The sequence below is a fragment of the Podarcis liolepis genome, assembly GCF_965112155.1.
Source record: "Podarcis liolepis genome assembly, chromosome: 16".
Taxonomy (NCBI): Eukaryota; Metazoa; Chordata; class Lepidosauria; order Squamata; family Lacertidae; genus Podarcis; species Podarcis liolepis.
In genome coordinates, this window is record NC_139567.1 from 29,791,638 (window position 1) to 29,805,812 (window position 14,175).

The window sequence follows — 14,175 nt, forward strand, 5'->3', positions numbered from 1 at the left end:
GGTAGGAACCTCCATTAGGGTAAATTTGTCCTTTATGAGGCTCCACCATTTTACATCATGGGTGAAGAGTTTTAATCCATTTTTAGTCTGTTCTTATTTTAACTTTCCAGGTGCCTTAAATCATTCTTGCCATTTTTCCTTATCAATAACTTTATTGTTTTAGCTCTTTTGTACACAGCCTTGAGGGTTGTGTGTGTGTGTGTGTGTGTGTACAGTCATGTGGTATATAAATTTTATGAAATGATATGAAACAAATAAGAAGGCTTTTCAGCCCGGGGGCCGTGTTGCCTCATGAGCAAATTTGTGAGGGCCGCTCCCAGTGGTGGGCGGAGCCAAAGGCAGAAAGGGGTGGGGCTACAGATGTGAGGGTTGCCATTTTATGCCTGGCTGTCTCCCAGTCATTTGAAAGTCAGATATTTATACACACATTTCCTCTATCCAGGCAAGCGAAGAGGCTTTATGACCTTCCAAGGACACATTCCAGCCAGGCACCGACACTCAAAGAGGGTGCAGGGCAGGGCAAGGAGGGGCGTGGCCTTGGGCCAGTCCTAAGAGGTATGGGGGCCGCATTTGAGGTCCCCAATCTCTGCCTTGAACCTTGGTGCAATCTGGAGAGTTCTGAGGGAAACTGAGCTCCGCCACTCGCCTTCCGCCATTACCCAACTCCACCACGTGGTCCCATTTTGCTCATACCTGGTTTGGGAGGTTTGCCACCGGCTCCTGGGTACGTCAGCCCTGTGCAAGAGAGCATGAGGGGAAATTAGAAGCTCGTCTTGGAAGTCAGGCTTGTGGCCTGCTGACCTCAAGGGAGCGGTGGGGCTGCCTCAGAGGGCATGGGCAGGCTAGGGGAGCTGGAGGCAGGGCCCCCGAAATAGGACTGTAGGAGGCAGATTGGGGCTGTAACATTTGTGGTATATCCAGTACTATTTTGGGGGGGGGCGGGTAAGAAAAATGTGGTGCTGGTACTTCTATATTGAGAAAGGTGTTGTAGGTACCAGTACAAAATGCCAATGGGCTGCCCCAAAAGAGGCAAATAGCTTTTGGTATTCATCTTCCTCCATGAAGAGAGCTTCATTCTCCTGCTTTGTCATAATTCTGGCTCAGACTCTGGCTCAGGGGTGGTGAGCAGGGGAGGGGGAAACAGGGGTGAGGATGAGGAGTAGCTACAACGAATAGTTGCTAAAAACAAGGAGTAGCTACAACAGGGTGTAACTACAACAGTTAGCAGATCCCACTGCCCGCTTCCTTGCAGGCTCTGGCTGGTAGCAACGACAAAGCAGAGGGTCAACTCACTGAGGCCACCACTGGGTAAGGCCACCGAGACATCTTGCAAAGTCCCCTCACACCACCCGCAAATTCAGAGCACAACATTGGGGGCTTCCTTCCCAGTGCTCTGGCTGAACGATCTCTACGCACCTCCAGCTCCAGCGCCACCAAGGCCCGCTCCCCCTGCGCCGGGGACCCCATAGCCTCCTCGTCCACCAAAGCCTGCCAGAAAAAGTGGCTCAGTCATAAACCCAACCTCACGGTTCATTAGAAATAAGCTATATGTGGAGAACCCATAGAGTAAATAAAGGAACATGGAGGATACTGAAGTTATTCAGCCTATGACTGCTTGGAATGCTCCCAAGCCCCACAGCCCAGCCCCCAAGTGATTTCGGATGTGTAGCCAGGACAAGGGATGAGCCATGGAGCTGTCCATCTTGTCCCAAAGAATGCCCTGTCTTGTGTGGAGGCCCCTCTTCTCCCCTCCCTCCCCTTGGGTCCGCAGCATCGTACCTGGTACGCCAAAGCCACCCAGCCCAGCTCCTGGCACACCTGTTGGGGTGAGAAAAAGTGAGTCTTGGTTTATCAAAGGCATTTCTCCCCACTGCCGACCAGACACTTCCCATGTCTCCCAGTTCTTCAACTCATAAGAAGCGTCTGCCGGATCAGGTCCATCCAGTCCAGCATCCTGTTCTCACAGTGGCCAACCAGATGCCTCTTGTGGGAAACAGGAGCACACGCGCCCTCTCCCCTGCTCCCCGCAAAGACTTCCAGCAACTGGTATCCAGAAGCTTTGCTGCCTCTAACTGTGGAGGCAGAGCATAGCCATCGTGACTTGTACCCATTCATAGCCCCCTCCTCCTCCATGAATTGACCCAATCCTAAAGCCCTCTAGTTTGGTGACCATCAGTGCCTCTTGTGGTGGTGGGGAGTTCCACGTTTAATTCTGTGCTGCGTGAAGATGGGTTTCCTTTTATCAACAGATAGCTAGATCTCCTGTGACTATTTTGTTTTTGTTTTTTGGGTGTTTTGTTTTTGTTTTTTGGGTGAGGTGTGGGCAGGTGAGTGGCTAGGCAGAACTTCCAGTACTATCATTATGATTATTATTACTTACGTCTTGCCCATTTCCCTGACAGGGACTCATACGTACCATATTTAGGTGGCTTGGCCCCTGGTTGCAGTCCAGTTTGGGGGATTCCTGTGAGATAAGGAGAAACAATCTGTGTCAGAGCCCCAATGCCCAGGGATCTCTTCTGGTGCACAGCAAAACTGGACTGGGAATCTTGTCCAGTGCCAATTCCCCAAGATCAGAGGATGAGGAGTAGCTGAGGGGGTCCCTTACCTGCTCCAGGAACACCTGGCACAACGCCTCCCCCTGGCAAGACGCCTGTTCCGCCCCCTGGCAAGACGCCTGTTCCACCACCAGGAAAGACACCTGCCCCACGACCTACAAAGAGGTTGGAATTAGGGGCAAAATTTGACCAAATTCCACCACCACCACCCATTTAGCTGTGAATTCTGCACTGCGGGGAGGGGGGGATGGACCAAATGCCTTTGGAGTCCCCTCCGAAGTTTATAATCCTATGATTCTCTGCTCCATCATGACTGGGCCAGTTCAAGAAACCTAGGAACTGTGCTTTGTTAAGGGTGTGAGGAACTGTAGTTCTGTGAGGGACAAACTACAGTTCTCAGGATTCTCCAGGTGGGAATGTGTTCTGAAGGTGTTTTAAATGAACGGTGAGCACACAACTAAGGCCTCATGCCCCAGAAAGTTTACAATCTGAATCATGGCAATGTGGGATGCTTCAGAGATGATATCATGTTTTTGCATCTGGGAAAAAGCTCACTGGCTGGCACTATGGGGCAGTGGGCCAGGATGCGCAGAGGGGCAGGGAAGAACTTGATTAGGCAGGGGATATGAGATCAGGACGGGTGCAATGGGGACTCACCGTATTTAGCTGCCTTTGCTGCTGCTTTAGCTGCCGCTGCTCCCCCAGGAACTAGCGGAAGAACAGAAGGAGTCAGGATTAGGGCCAAACCCATTGGGACACCACGACATAAGAACTAAGATGACCCTAGCCCAACTTCCTGTTCCCACAGTGGCCAGTCAGATGCCCCCATGGGAAGCCCTCCAGCGGGATCTGAGCGCAAGATCCTCCTGTGGTTTCCAGCAATTTGTCAGGGGGCTGATAGAAAGATCAGGTCATTCACAGGTCAGAGGGGGAGACATGAGGCTAATGTGCAGTTAGTTTCATTATTAAGGAAAGGGGGGGGGGATACAAGGAGGCTCATAAAGGCACCCCCCCATGAAGAAGTTGCTTGAACTGGTGTGCAGCCCCTCCATTACTATCTAGCCCTCCGAGTCAGGGCTCCTCCCTTGCAATCTTCTGCTACAGCAAGCCCCAGGAGCCTCTCTCTGTGCCTGCCTAGCCTGTTGCTCAGCAATACGTAACGTCCTTCACGTTCTAGGAGTAAGTGGAGCCAGAGAGCCATCAGCAGAGAGGCTGGCATGATGGAGCTGTGGGAGAGATGAAGGGTCTGGCTCTCCTCTGTTGTAGCCTTCATCCAAACTGGGAAGCTCATTCCCCTGCCCTGTGCTGGGCCACCAGCCTGCTTCTGCCTCTTCACGATACCTCAAGCTTCCTGCTTCTAGTACCTCCCAGCTTGTCCCCTCCTCTTAGTTGCAGCCAGTATCCTGCCACCAGGACCCAGGATCTAAGTCATCTTCTTCTGTGCCTTCCTTGGGGGCTCTTGGGCAAGTGGCTTCCACCACTCTGCCTCATCCACCCAGTCCTTGACACAACTTGAGATGTGCAGTCAGCTAGTATGCATTGCTTTAAGAAGTTAAAAGCAGCAGCTGTGTGCAGCCATCTAAACCGGGGCTGCTGCTGCTGCTGAGGAAATAAATTTGTTTTCATTTAAAAAACCTTCATCATTATTTTGGCTTCCCACAAGCATCTCTCTGGGCTGGCTCACGTTCATTTTGTGTTGTGAACTGCTCAGGAAGCTTCTGCCCTGCATGGAGCCACCTGGAAATCTCCATGCCCCAAATAAAACAAGATAAAATTCTAAGTTGTTGGCACTTAATGGCTGCTTACCACCACCAACGCCAACACCACCAACACCGCCAACGCCGCCGACTCCGCCAACGCCGCCGACTCCGCCAACGCCGCCGACTCCGCCAACGCCGCCGACTCCACCAACGCCGCCAACGCCACCAACGCCGCCAACGCCTCTTCCTGCTCCTGTTGGAGCAAGGCACACTTTTGGAAAATGGTCCTGAGCCCCACCACACCCTGAGAACAGCACCTGGGTGGAGCCAATGTCCTCAGAGGAAAACATTTAGATCAAAACTAGGAGAGGGTATTGCAGGCTCCCTGCTCAGCCTGCTCACCTCCTAACGCCAGTTGCATTCGTACTGATGTTTTCCGTGTCTTCTTGAAATGAGGCTACATCATCAAAAGGGGGAAGGGCCTGCCCCAGTGGTGTCCATCAGGATTGGTAGGGCAGAAGGCAGGGAGCCTACCAGTAGGTGGCGCTAGAGCCAATGACGGGTGGAGCCAACGCCTGGCTTTCTCCTCCTCCTCCCTACAATGGAGGAGGAGGAGGAGGAGGAGGAGGAGGAGGAGGAGGAGGAGGAAGCTGATAGGCAGAGCCACCCGATGGAGAGGTTGTAATTGAAGAAGATAGGCAGGGTGGGGCTGGCTCAGGGCAGTGGGGCAGCACCCTCTTCGTCCTAATAGACCAGCCTCCACGAGCATCTCTGTCTGTGTCTCCAGAGTGTCAATATTTTTTACGACAGGAATCCAAGAGCGTCATGCATTTGTGCACAACTACTATTTGCGAGGCTAAAGAAAAACTGATCCGCATCTCCTTTGCCATCCTTATCTCCTGTGCTGGTTGGAAGTCTTGATATTTATTTATTTTCTACATTAATATCTCACCTTTCCTGCAAGGAGTTCAAAGCGGCATTCATGGTTCTTTCCCTTCTCATTTAATCCCCACAAACAACCCAGTGAGACAGATCAGGCTGAAGGATTGTGGCTGGCCCAAGGTCACCCAGTGAGCTTCCACCACCAACAGGGGTTTGAACCCTTGTCTCCCAGGTCCTAGTCGGACACTCTAACCACTACACACCACAGTGGCCCTCCTTACCATATTTGGCTGCTTTGGCGGCTGCTTTTGCTGCGGCTTGAGCGGCCGCGGGGCTTCCTGGCACTGAGAATTGAGAATTGAGAGAGAGAAGGAGAGAGGTGTCAGCAGGACCACCCGCACCAGGTCTGATGGCAGTGGTTGACCACCTTGGCCACTAGCCAAAGCTCTTTCCCAGCCCAGCCCATCTACCATTCTCCTCCCATCCTTCCAGGACCCTGGATGCTTTTGAGCAGTGGGTGGTGCGCACTCATAGTAGAGACCCTTTTCATCCAGCTGTGAAAGCCTGCCAGGAACCTCCCCCCCCCCAACACACAACTGCCTCACATCTCCCATTGTCTTCAGGGAATGCAGAGAGTGGGTGTCTGTCCCATCTTGACGCTGTTCCACAGAGCAGGAGCAGCCTCCATGTTATTGCAAAGACCAAGGTTTCGGGATGAGCCGCTCTGTTCCCTTGAGAAGGCATTGACTTCCCACAGAGGGGGGAACCTACCTAACCCACCGGGTGCGACTCCACCAGGTACAACTCCACCAGGTGCAACTCCACCAGGTATGACTCCACCAGGTGCCACACCACCAATGGCACCATAGCCAGGCACCACACCAGTCCCTGCAGGAAATGACAAACAAGAGGTCAGATTAGCCATTTGCCGCAAACCTTCAAATACCTGAAGTGCCGCCCCCTGGGAGATGGAGCCAACTTCTTTTCTGCTGCTCCAGAGGGGAGGTCCTGAACCAGTGGATTCGAATGATAAGAAAGGAGATTCTGACTCAATATTAGGAAAAACTTTCTGAGGGTTAGAGCTGTTTGACAGTGGAACGGACTCCCTTGGAAGGTGGTGGACTTTGAAGTCCTGGAGAGGTTTTTAAGCAGAGGTTGGATGGCCGCCTATCAGGGATTCTTGAGCTGTGATTGCAGCGTTGCAGGGAATTGGACTAGGTGGCCCCTGTGGGTCACTTTCAATTCTACAATTCTGTGAATCCATCGAGACCTGCTGCTCCTGGCTTTGTCTAGCCTGGCATGGTTAGCGGGGCCTTCATACCCTCCTCAAGAGCTTTTTGTCTCGGCAATGCATGTTTGCTTGCCCCCACATGGAGGACAGAGAGGGCTGCGTGAGAGTGTGTAGAAACTAGCAAAAATCTACATGTGTAGCCCATTTCTATTTATTCACTTATTTCATAAGATCTATACACTGCTTGATTGTAAAAAAACAAAAGCCAACCATCAGAGCGGCTTACAAAAAAGGAAAAACAGTAAAATTATCTCTAAGGAAATTAAGGGTTTCAAAAAGTTTAAATAATAATAGAAACACACACACAAAAGGACTAAAACTTGCAGATTGAAACCTTTGCCTCTGGCCCTGCCTACCTCTGGCATACGCCCCCCCCAAGTTTCCTGAAACAGAAGGGCTGAAAAAACTTCCTTGCTCCTGCTCTAGACTTTATGGGTTTTCTGTAATATATTCAGTGGCATCAGGTGGTCTGTCTGGAGTGCTGCTTCATAATCGCCTGATTTTCTTAAACAGTCAAGCCCATGTTCTGTTTCCCTAAAGAGATCTTTCCATTCCTTCCTGCCTTGGCTCGGCCTGCCCTGATTTATCCAGCAGCCTCAATGCTGTTGGGACAGGAGGAGGATGCTCAGCTTACCGTAGGCGGCCGCCTTTGCCGCTGCCTTTGCTGCCGCTGCTGCCGACACTCCAGCTCCTGTTGGCAGAGACAAAAATGAGTCAAGGGGCTAGCCAGCCACGGCACCCGTGCACTCCTGGAGCTACCTTGTTTATTTCATTTATGCACTGCTTGGTTTTAAAAACAGAACCCTAAGTGATTTACAAAGTGAGTCAAACAACAGAATTACCGGTAAAAACAACTCTTTAAGTTGCTGAATACGGTGGTACCTCAGGTTAAGTACTTAATTTGTTCCGGAGGTCCGTACTTAACCTGAAACTGTTCTTAACCTGAAGCACCACTTTAGCTAATGGGGCCTCCTGCTGCCGCCGCGCCGCCAGAGCACGATTTCTGTTCTCATCCTGAAGCAAAGTTCTTAACCTGAAGCACTATTTCTGGGTTAGCGGAGTCTGTAACCTGAAGCGTATGTAACCTGAAGCGTATGTAACCTGAAGCGTATGTAACCCGAGTTACCACTGTATTTCTGATGATACCAGTGTAGATATATTGCCAAAAGAATTGGTCTTACTTATGACCTTGGCAGCTCGAATAGGAAACACAATGGGGGGACGACCCAAAATCTTATACTGGATGCTTGGTACCACCCACTCTGGAATATAACTATAATGGGGAAAATTAAGCGTATTGTAGATTTCCATAGGGGCTAGCACGCCCAGGTGCTTTTAATATGATTTGCCATTCCTTTATTATATATACAGCGAAACCATCATTTTCAAGGCAGCCCACAGCAGAAATCTGGAACTATGTTATCATATAACGCTGATATTATTTACTTGTAACTTGCTTTCTTTTCACCTGTGTGCAACTGCACTCATTCTGTGTGTCTGTCTTGTAGTTTCTCATTTCAATTTTCATCTGTCAATATCATTGTTCTGTTTTATATACATTATAAACATGAAATTAAAGAAAACTTTACCAACACCCTCTACAACTCTTTTAAAAATTCAAAAGATAACATCTCCAATATGCTAAAAAAAAAGTATTAAAAGACACAGCAGATTTCTACATGTCTGCACAGGCCTGCTTGAACAAAAGATGTTTTTAGCAGGCACTGAAAAGAGTGCAGTTAAGGCGCTGGCCTTGTGTCAAAAGGCAGGGAGTTCCCAAGTGTAGGTGCTGCCATGCTAAAAATGAATTTTCTTGCAAACACGTAACGGGTATTATGTGGCACTTGCAGCAGTGCCAGTTCTGCAAATCAAAGTGATCTTGCAGATAAACTGGTCCCATGTTGTTACCTTCTCATGTAAACGCACCTGGAACAGCAACTCCAGCACCGGGAACTCCACCGACGCCAGCACCAGGAACGCCACCAACTCCAGCGCCAGGAACTCCACCAACACCAGCACCAGGAACTCCACCAACACCAGCACCAGGAATAAGACCTGAGACAGAAGAAATGAATCTGAGAGCCAGGCCAGTTCCAACCAGCTCATCAGATCCCCACCATTAAAAGCAGCCAAAGATCCACAATTTAGACCCTGGAGGTGGCTACTGCCTCTTTGAGGGACTGTCCAGCTCCCTTAAAGGAGGTCATCGTTTGGCCCCTTCAGAAGAAACCCAGCCTGGATCTAGCTGATTTGGGTTAAGTCCTGCCAGGGACTGAATTTGCCATTCTGGGGCAAGAGTGAGTGGCGATGTCTCCACCCCTTAACTCTTGCAGGAGGCTGGACTAAGATGACCCTGAGAGTCCCTTCCAAATCTACAATTCTATTAATCCAGGAGGTTTTGGATGACACCGATTATTTGGATCTGTTTTGGGCTGGCTGCAGTGGAAGATCTTTGCTGGAAAGTGGGCTCCCCTCCCCATTGCTGGGTAAGTGAAAAAATGATGAGTAGCGGTATTTCACTAGTGACCCAAGTGGATCCCCCACCTATTCTTCGCCTCTGAGACATGAAACTTGAAATGGGCACAAGGATGTTAAGGGGGTTGCCTGGTGTGCCCAGTGCTGTGGAGTACACTTGAGGCAGGATCCCTCCATGCCCGCCATCTCAAACCCCACCAAAAACTGTGACTCAACAACTCAGGATCTTACCATACTTTGCTGCTTTTGCTGCTGCGGCGGGACTCACTCCTGCCAAAGAGAAAACAGGAAGATAGGTCTCAGAAATAGGAGGTAAAGCAGGTACCCTTATAATTGTTTAAAATAGCTTTTGTCATTGTGCTTTAATGCTGTAACCTGCCCTGGGACCTTGGGGTGAAGAGCAGGAAATGAATTAAGAATCATAGTTATACGCACAGTTATTCCAGTACGTGCATTTTTGTACACGTAACTCAGCTGAAGAAATGCACTGCAAATGCCAGAGGAATGCAAATTTTAAAGGATGGGGGTCTGTGTTTCGTAAGTCACGAAAAGCAGATTACGAATGTGCAAACAGGATCAAATCCCTCCAATTTGACTTCACCTTCCTCATCTGCCCCCCCCCCCACTCTGTGACACATACCTCCTACCCCAGTTCCTCCTGGGCCGACTCCAATAACACCAGGTGTGGCGCCAGGAACTACGCCACCTGGCCCAACCCCTGGGACACCAGCGCCACCGATGCCCGTCCCTGGAACTCGGCCACCTGGGGAAAGAGAGAGGAGAGGAGAGTAAAAAATTGCCAGAAACACAGCTGTCCTCTGGAATGGTATTGGGGAGTCGCACCCTGGATAAAATTAATCCATTTTGTTGAATTAATTAAACGAAACAACTTTCAATTGGATTTTGAATAAAGGCATGATTAATTGTGACTCTTTCATTGTTTTATTATATTTCTTAGGGGCTCATGCAAACCACTGTTCTGAATCATGTGTTTTTTATAGAATAGAGGGCACTGGAGCTTAGTTTATGGCACCAAAGAGGCAAGCCCCAAAAATGTCCGGGAACCACTGCATACCCGCCAAGTGTCCCGATTTTCCAGGGACAGTCCCGGAATGACAGAAGCCACCCCACTTTCTGATTTGATCATGGAATGTCCCTGTTTTCCATTTCCTCTCCTTCACGCCCAAGCAGCTTACAGCTACCATTCCATTCTATTCCATTCCACTGATCTGTTGAAGCGGCTGTACATGACCCCTTCCCTCACACATTTTTTCTTTACAACAATCCTGTGAGGTAGGCTAGGCTTAAAGGTTGCAATTGTCTCAAGGTGACCGATGTATAGGTGTATGTGAAATATATGAGTGCAGGAGATCAAACACGGGAGAAGCCTCTTGATGTAGAATAGAATGTCCCTATTTTCATCTGAGAAATGTTGGAGGGTATGCCACTGGGTTTACAGAGGTAGTTTGGGGGGGTGTCTAAGATATACAGCAAACCTTCACGTGCCTCCCCATATGCAAATCTCACTGAGGCTTAAAGTGGAAGAACGGCCGTGAAAGAGTACATCAGTGACGTATTTCAGTTTAAACCCAAACATTTTAAATAGCCAAAGCAGCCCAATGGGCAAGATCAGTGGCGTAGCGTGGGTTGTCAGCACCCGGGGCAAGGCAAGTAATTTGCGCCCCCTAACCCATGGATTTGCGCCCCTAACCCGTGGATTTGCGCACCCTAACCCTAACCCCCAGATGTTGCGCCCGGTGCGGCCGGCCCCCCCTGCACCCCCCACGCTACGCCACTGGGCAAGATCACTGGAATCCCTTTCATAGGATTATCTATACGTGACATGAGGGGCTTTTTGCTGCTCCACAATGAATTATGATTCCTACCACCACGTCAACATTTCTGGCTATATGGAAAGTGAAGGGTTAATCTGGTCTTGAATTGAGGCAACCCCCCCATCTGTCATCTGCAGTTCAACACCCCGTAGAATCACATGTGTGTTGTAGCCAGACTGATCCACTAGATGGCAGCTTCCCTCTTCTGTGGGATCCCAACTCTGCTTGGGCCATAGAGCTAAAAGCATGTGGAACATCACACAGTCTGAACTTCTGGTTTCAGCAGACCCTCCCGTCTCCAACTCCTTTGGGAATGTAGGTACCCATAAGGAATCAATGGAGTAATCTAAAATTTCACTGTAGCCTATCTCTCCCGCACCCCACCACTGCAAAAAAAAAAAAGATTACAGCATAAACAGTTCATGCACTTTCTAACTCAGGACTTGTGAGCAAAAACACATTTGCATATGCATCAGTTTTAACATATTTAAATCCGCCACATTTCTGCACCCAGGTCAATGGAGTGCAAGGCTTCAGAATGAAGTTGAGAGTTAGACTCAGGCTGAACCAGCCTCTGTTTCAACCTCAAGGGGTGCTTCACAGGGGGAGGGGGTGGCTGAGAATCCAAACCACCACCACCCACCTCTGGGCTAAAAACAAACAGGGAGTAGCTGCCACTTCAGGGCTGTCATAAGTTGCTCTCTGCCAAAGCCCCTCTATACGAGGACGATGCCTTGCAAATGCAGGGCTAAACATAGTACAAGAACATAATAAGTGCACAGCTGGATCAAGCCAAGGGCCCATCCAGACCAGCATCCTGTTCTCACAATGGCCAACCTGATGCTCATTATGGGAGACCTGCAAGCAGGATTTGAGCACAACAGCCCTCTCTCCTCCTATCTTTCCAGCAACTGGAATTCAGGAGCATTGCTGCCTCTTGCTATGGAGGCAGAGCAGAGCCATCCTGGCTAGCAGCCATCAATAGCCCTCTCCTCCTCCATGGATTGGTCCAATCCTCTTTTCAAGCCCTCCAAGTTGGTGGCCACCGCTGCCTCCTGTGGGAGGGAGTTCCACAGGTTCATTTTGCGTTGCGTGAAGGACTTCCTTAATCTTGTCCCGAATCTTCCGACATTCAGATTCATTGTCGTTCTAGTGTTATTATGAGAGAGAAAGGGAAACTTCTCTGCCACTCTCTCCACGCATTGCATGATTTTAGAAACCTCTATCATGTCGCCTCTTACTCGCCTTTTCTCTAAACTTAAAAGTCCCAAGTGCTGAAATTGTTCTTCAAAGGGGATTCGCTCCATCCCCAGTTGCCCTTTCCTCAACCTTTTCCAACTCCACACTTACAGATACAAAACAGATCACAAAACAGAGAAACCAGTAGGAGAACACTTCAATCTCCCAGGACATTCTATACAAGATCTCAAAGTAGCTGTTTTACTACAAAGGAATTTCAGAAATAGACTGGAAAGAGAAGCTGCTGAATTGCAACTCATTACCAAACTTAAAACCATGGAGAGACCTGGTCTGAACAAAGACATTGGATTCTTATCTCATTATACATGACTAAGCCATTTTTCACCTTCTCACCCCTTGCTTTTTCCTGTAAGACCTATTGCAGTCATTAAGAGTCGTCAACAGGCTTATCTCAGCTATCTGCCAATCTCCCATTCCCACCACCCTTCTGAGTAATACCCCTCCCCACCTTCTCACTATATAGAAGGATCTGGCAACTTCTGTTTCAGTGTATCTGAAGAAGTGTGCATGCACACGAAAGCTCATACCAAGAACTAACTTAGTTGGTCTTTAAGGTGCTACTGGAAGGAATTTTTTATTTCAACTCTACACTATTCTTCTTGAGGTGAAGTGACTAGAAAAGAACACCGGATTTTGGTCTGTGGTCTTGCTGTGGAGACAAGTTACTCCAGCAACTAAAGTGCCCCAACTTCAACGCTGGAAGTTCCCTCCCCCACAATAAGCTCCAATGTGGTGTGGATAGAGATGATCCATGAAGCTCTGGCACCCTCGCTCCTAACCAATCACAGGGCGGAAGGTTACTAAGCGCAGCAAAAGCTGGAAAAGGAGTACATTCTCTCTCTCCCTCTCTTCCTTGCAGACACACTCCAGCGAAACCTGATTCGACTGTGGCTTTTCTTCAATCCCAAAATTGCACAGTTCCCCGCTGGCCGCCTGCTTCCAATCAAAACCAGATGGTGTTCTGGGACGATCCCAGGAAAACCAGGCCAGGCCAGGCCAGGCCGCTATCACTCTCTGGAGCAGATCAGGTGCGGCTGGGTGTGCAATGGTTGAGGCAGGGGGAAGAGTTACTAAGGACTCCACAAAAGTGTGTGTGTGTGTGTGTGTGTGTGTGTGTGTGTGTGTGTGTGTTGGGGCTCCAGCCTGGCTGAGCTCACACCTTTGGAGCTGGAGTCTGTCCAGAAGATCCACCCCACCCCCAAATCAGATCTTATTCTCAGCACTCAAGAAGCACTGGCATGGATCCATTCTTGATAGTGCACTTATCCTTGCTTCTGTGCAATTGGGGCAAGATTTCTCACCCGCCCTAAATCCAAACTGGATTCACGAATCCAAACGCAAGAGGGCGTTGAGTGGCAGGAATGAAATTTCCATTAGAAAACACAAAAAATCTGGGTTTGGGGATCCACGTCTTTGGCAGGCCTCTTAAAGAGCAGGAGGAAAGAGATGCAATCTGGAGCGAAGCGTGGGGAGAGTTGAAATCAGTGCCAGATTTACGTATCAGCTAAACAAGCTATAGCTTAGGGCCCCACTCTCTTGGTTTGCTCATTTTTATATATAGGGTGCCTGCATAAAATATGTATTTTATGATAAAATACATATTTTGTTATGTGGAAATGGCTTTAGATACCTATTAGGTCCATAAATTATCATATAGCGTATATTCAACACAAAAAACAGCAACAATGTGTTGTTGACAAAAGACAGCTGGACTTATAAAGGCCCCATTACCTTCAGTAGCTTAGGACCTCATCAGTAGCTTAGGAAGGAGAGTTTCCTGCTGTTACTTCACAAAAGCAGATAGAGAGAGTACAGTGGGTGAGATGGCAGGTGGGGGAAGGGTTACGTACCCTTCCCCCCACTCCAAACTGGACCCCTTCCCCTATCAATTTTGCACTGGCTACCAGGCCGAGTTCAAAGAGTCCGGATTAAATTAAAAGGCCCTCAACAATTTGGATGCTTTAAGGACCACCTGATTCCATATATCCTTGCCCAGTCACTGAGATCTTAGGGAAAGGGGTTCTCTGTTCGTGGTGGCCCTTGGCTCAGGTGCCTGGCTCATATCTATAAGAAGATAAGAAGAGACTGTTGGACGGCTCAGTGGCCCAACAGAGCCCAGCATGATGCTGTCACAGTGGCCCACCAGATGCCCCCAAAGGAAGCCCATAAGCAGG

At 49.2% G+C, this 14,175-nt stretch overlaps 1 protein-coding gene across 14 annotated transcripts in view; it reads right to left on the reverse strand.

The window, feature by feature from the left end:
* ELN (elastin) overlaps positions 1-14,175 on the reverse strand; it is a 60,536-nt gene that overhangs the window by 5,419 nt on the left and 40,942 nt on the right. For 5 of the 14 annotated variants that reach the window (XM_083479265.1, XM_083479266.1, XM_083479260.1 and 2 more), the window contains 13 exons: positions 9,547-9,669; positions 9,138-9,176; positions 8,358-8,486; positions 7,066-7,122; positions 5,912-6,028; positions 5,422-5,484; positions 4,365-4,511; positions 3,216-3,266; positions 2,609-2,713; positions 2,417-2,464; positions 1,780-1,818; positions 1,417-1,488; positions 694-735 (listed from right to left, as the gene is read on the reverse strand). In XM_083479265.1, the coding sequence (XP_083335391.1) occupies positions 694-735; positions 1,417-1,488; positions 1,780-1,818; positions 2,417-2,464; positions 2,609-2,713; positions 3,216-3,266; positions 4,365-4,511; positions 5,422-5,484; positions 5,912-6,028; positions 7,066-7,122; positions 8,358-8,486; positions 9,138-9,176; positions 9,547-9,669 (1,032 nt within the window). Of the gene's footprint in view, positions 1-693; positions 736-1,416; positions 1,489-1,779; positions 1,819-2,416; positions 2,465-2,608; positions 2,714-3,215; positions 3,267-4,364; positions 4,512-5,406; positions 5,485-5,911; positions 6,029-7,065; positions 7,123-8,357; positions 8,487-9,137; positions 9,177-9,546; positions 9,670-14,175 lie in introns of all 14 variants that reach the window. The other 9 variants (XM_083479263.1, XM_083479254.1, XM_083479261.1 and 6 more) reach the window with 6 other exon arrangements.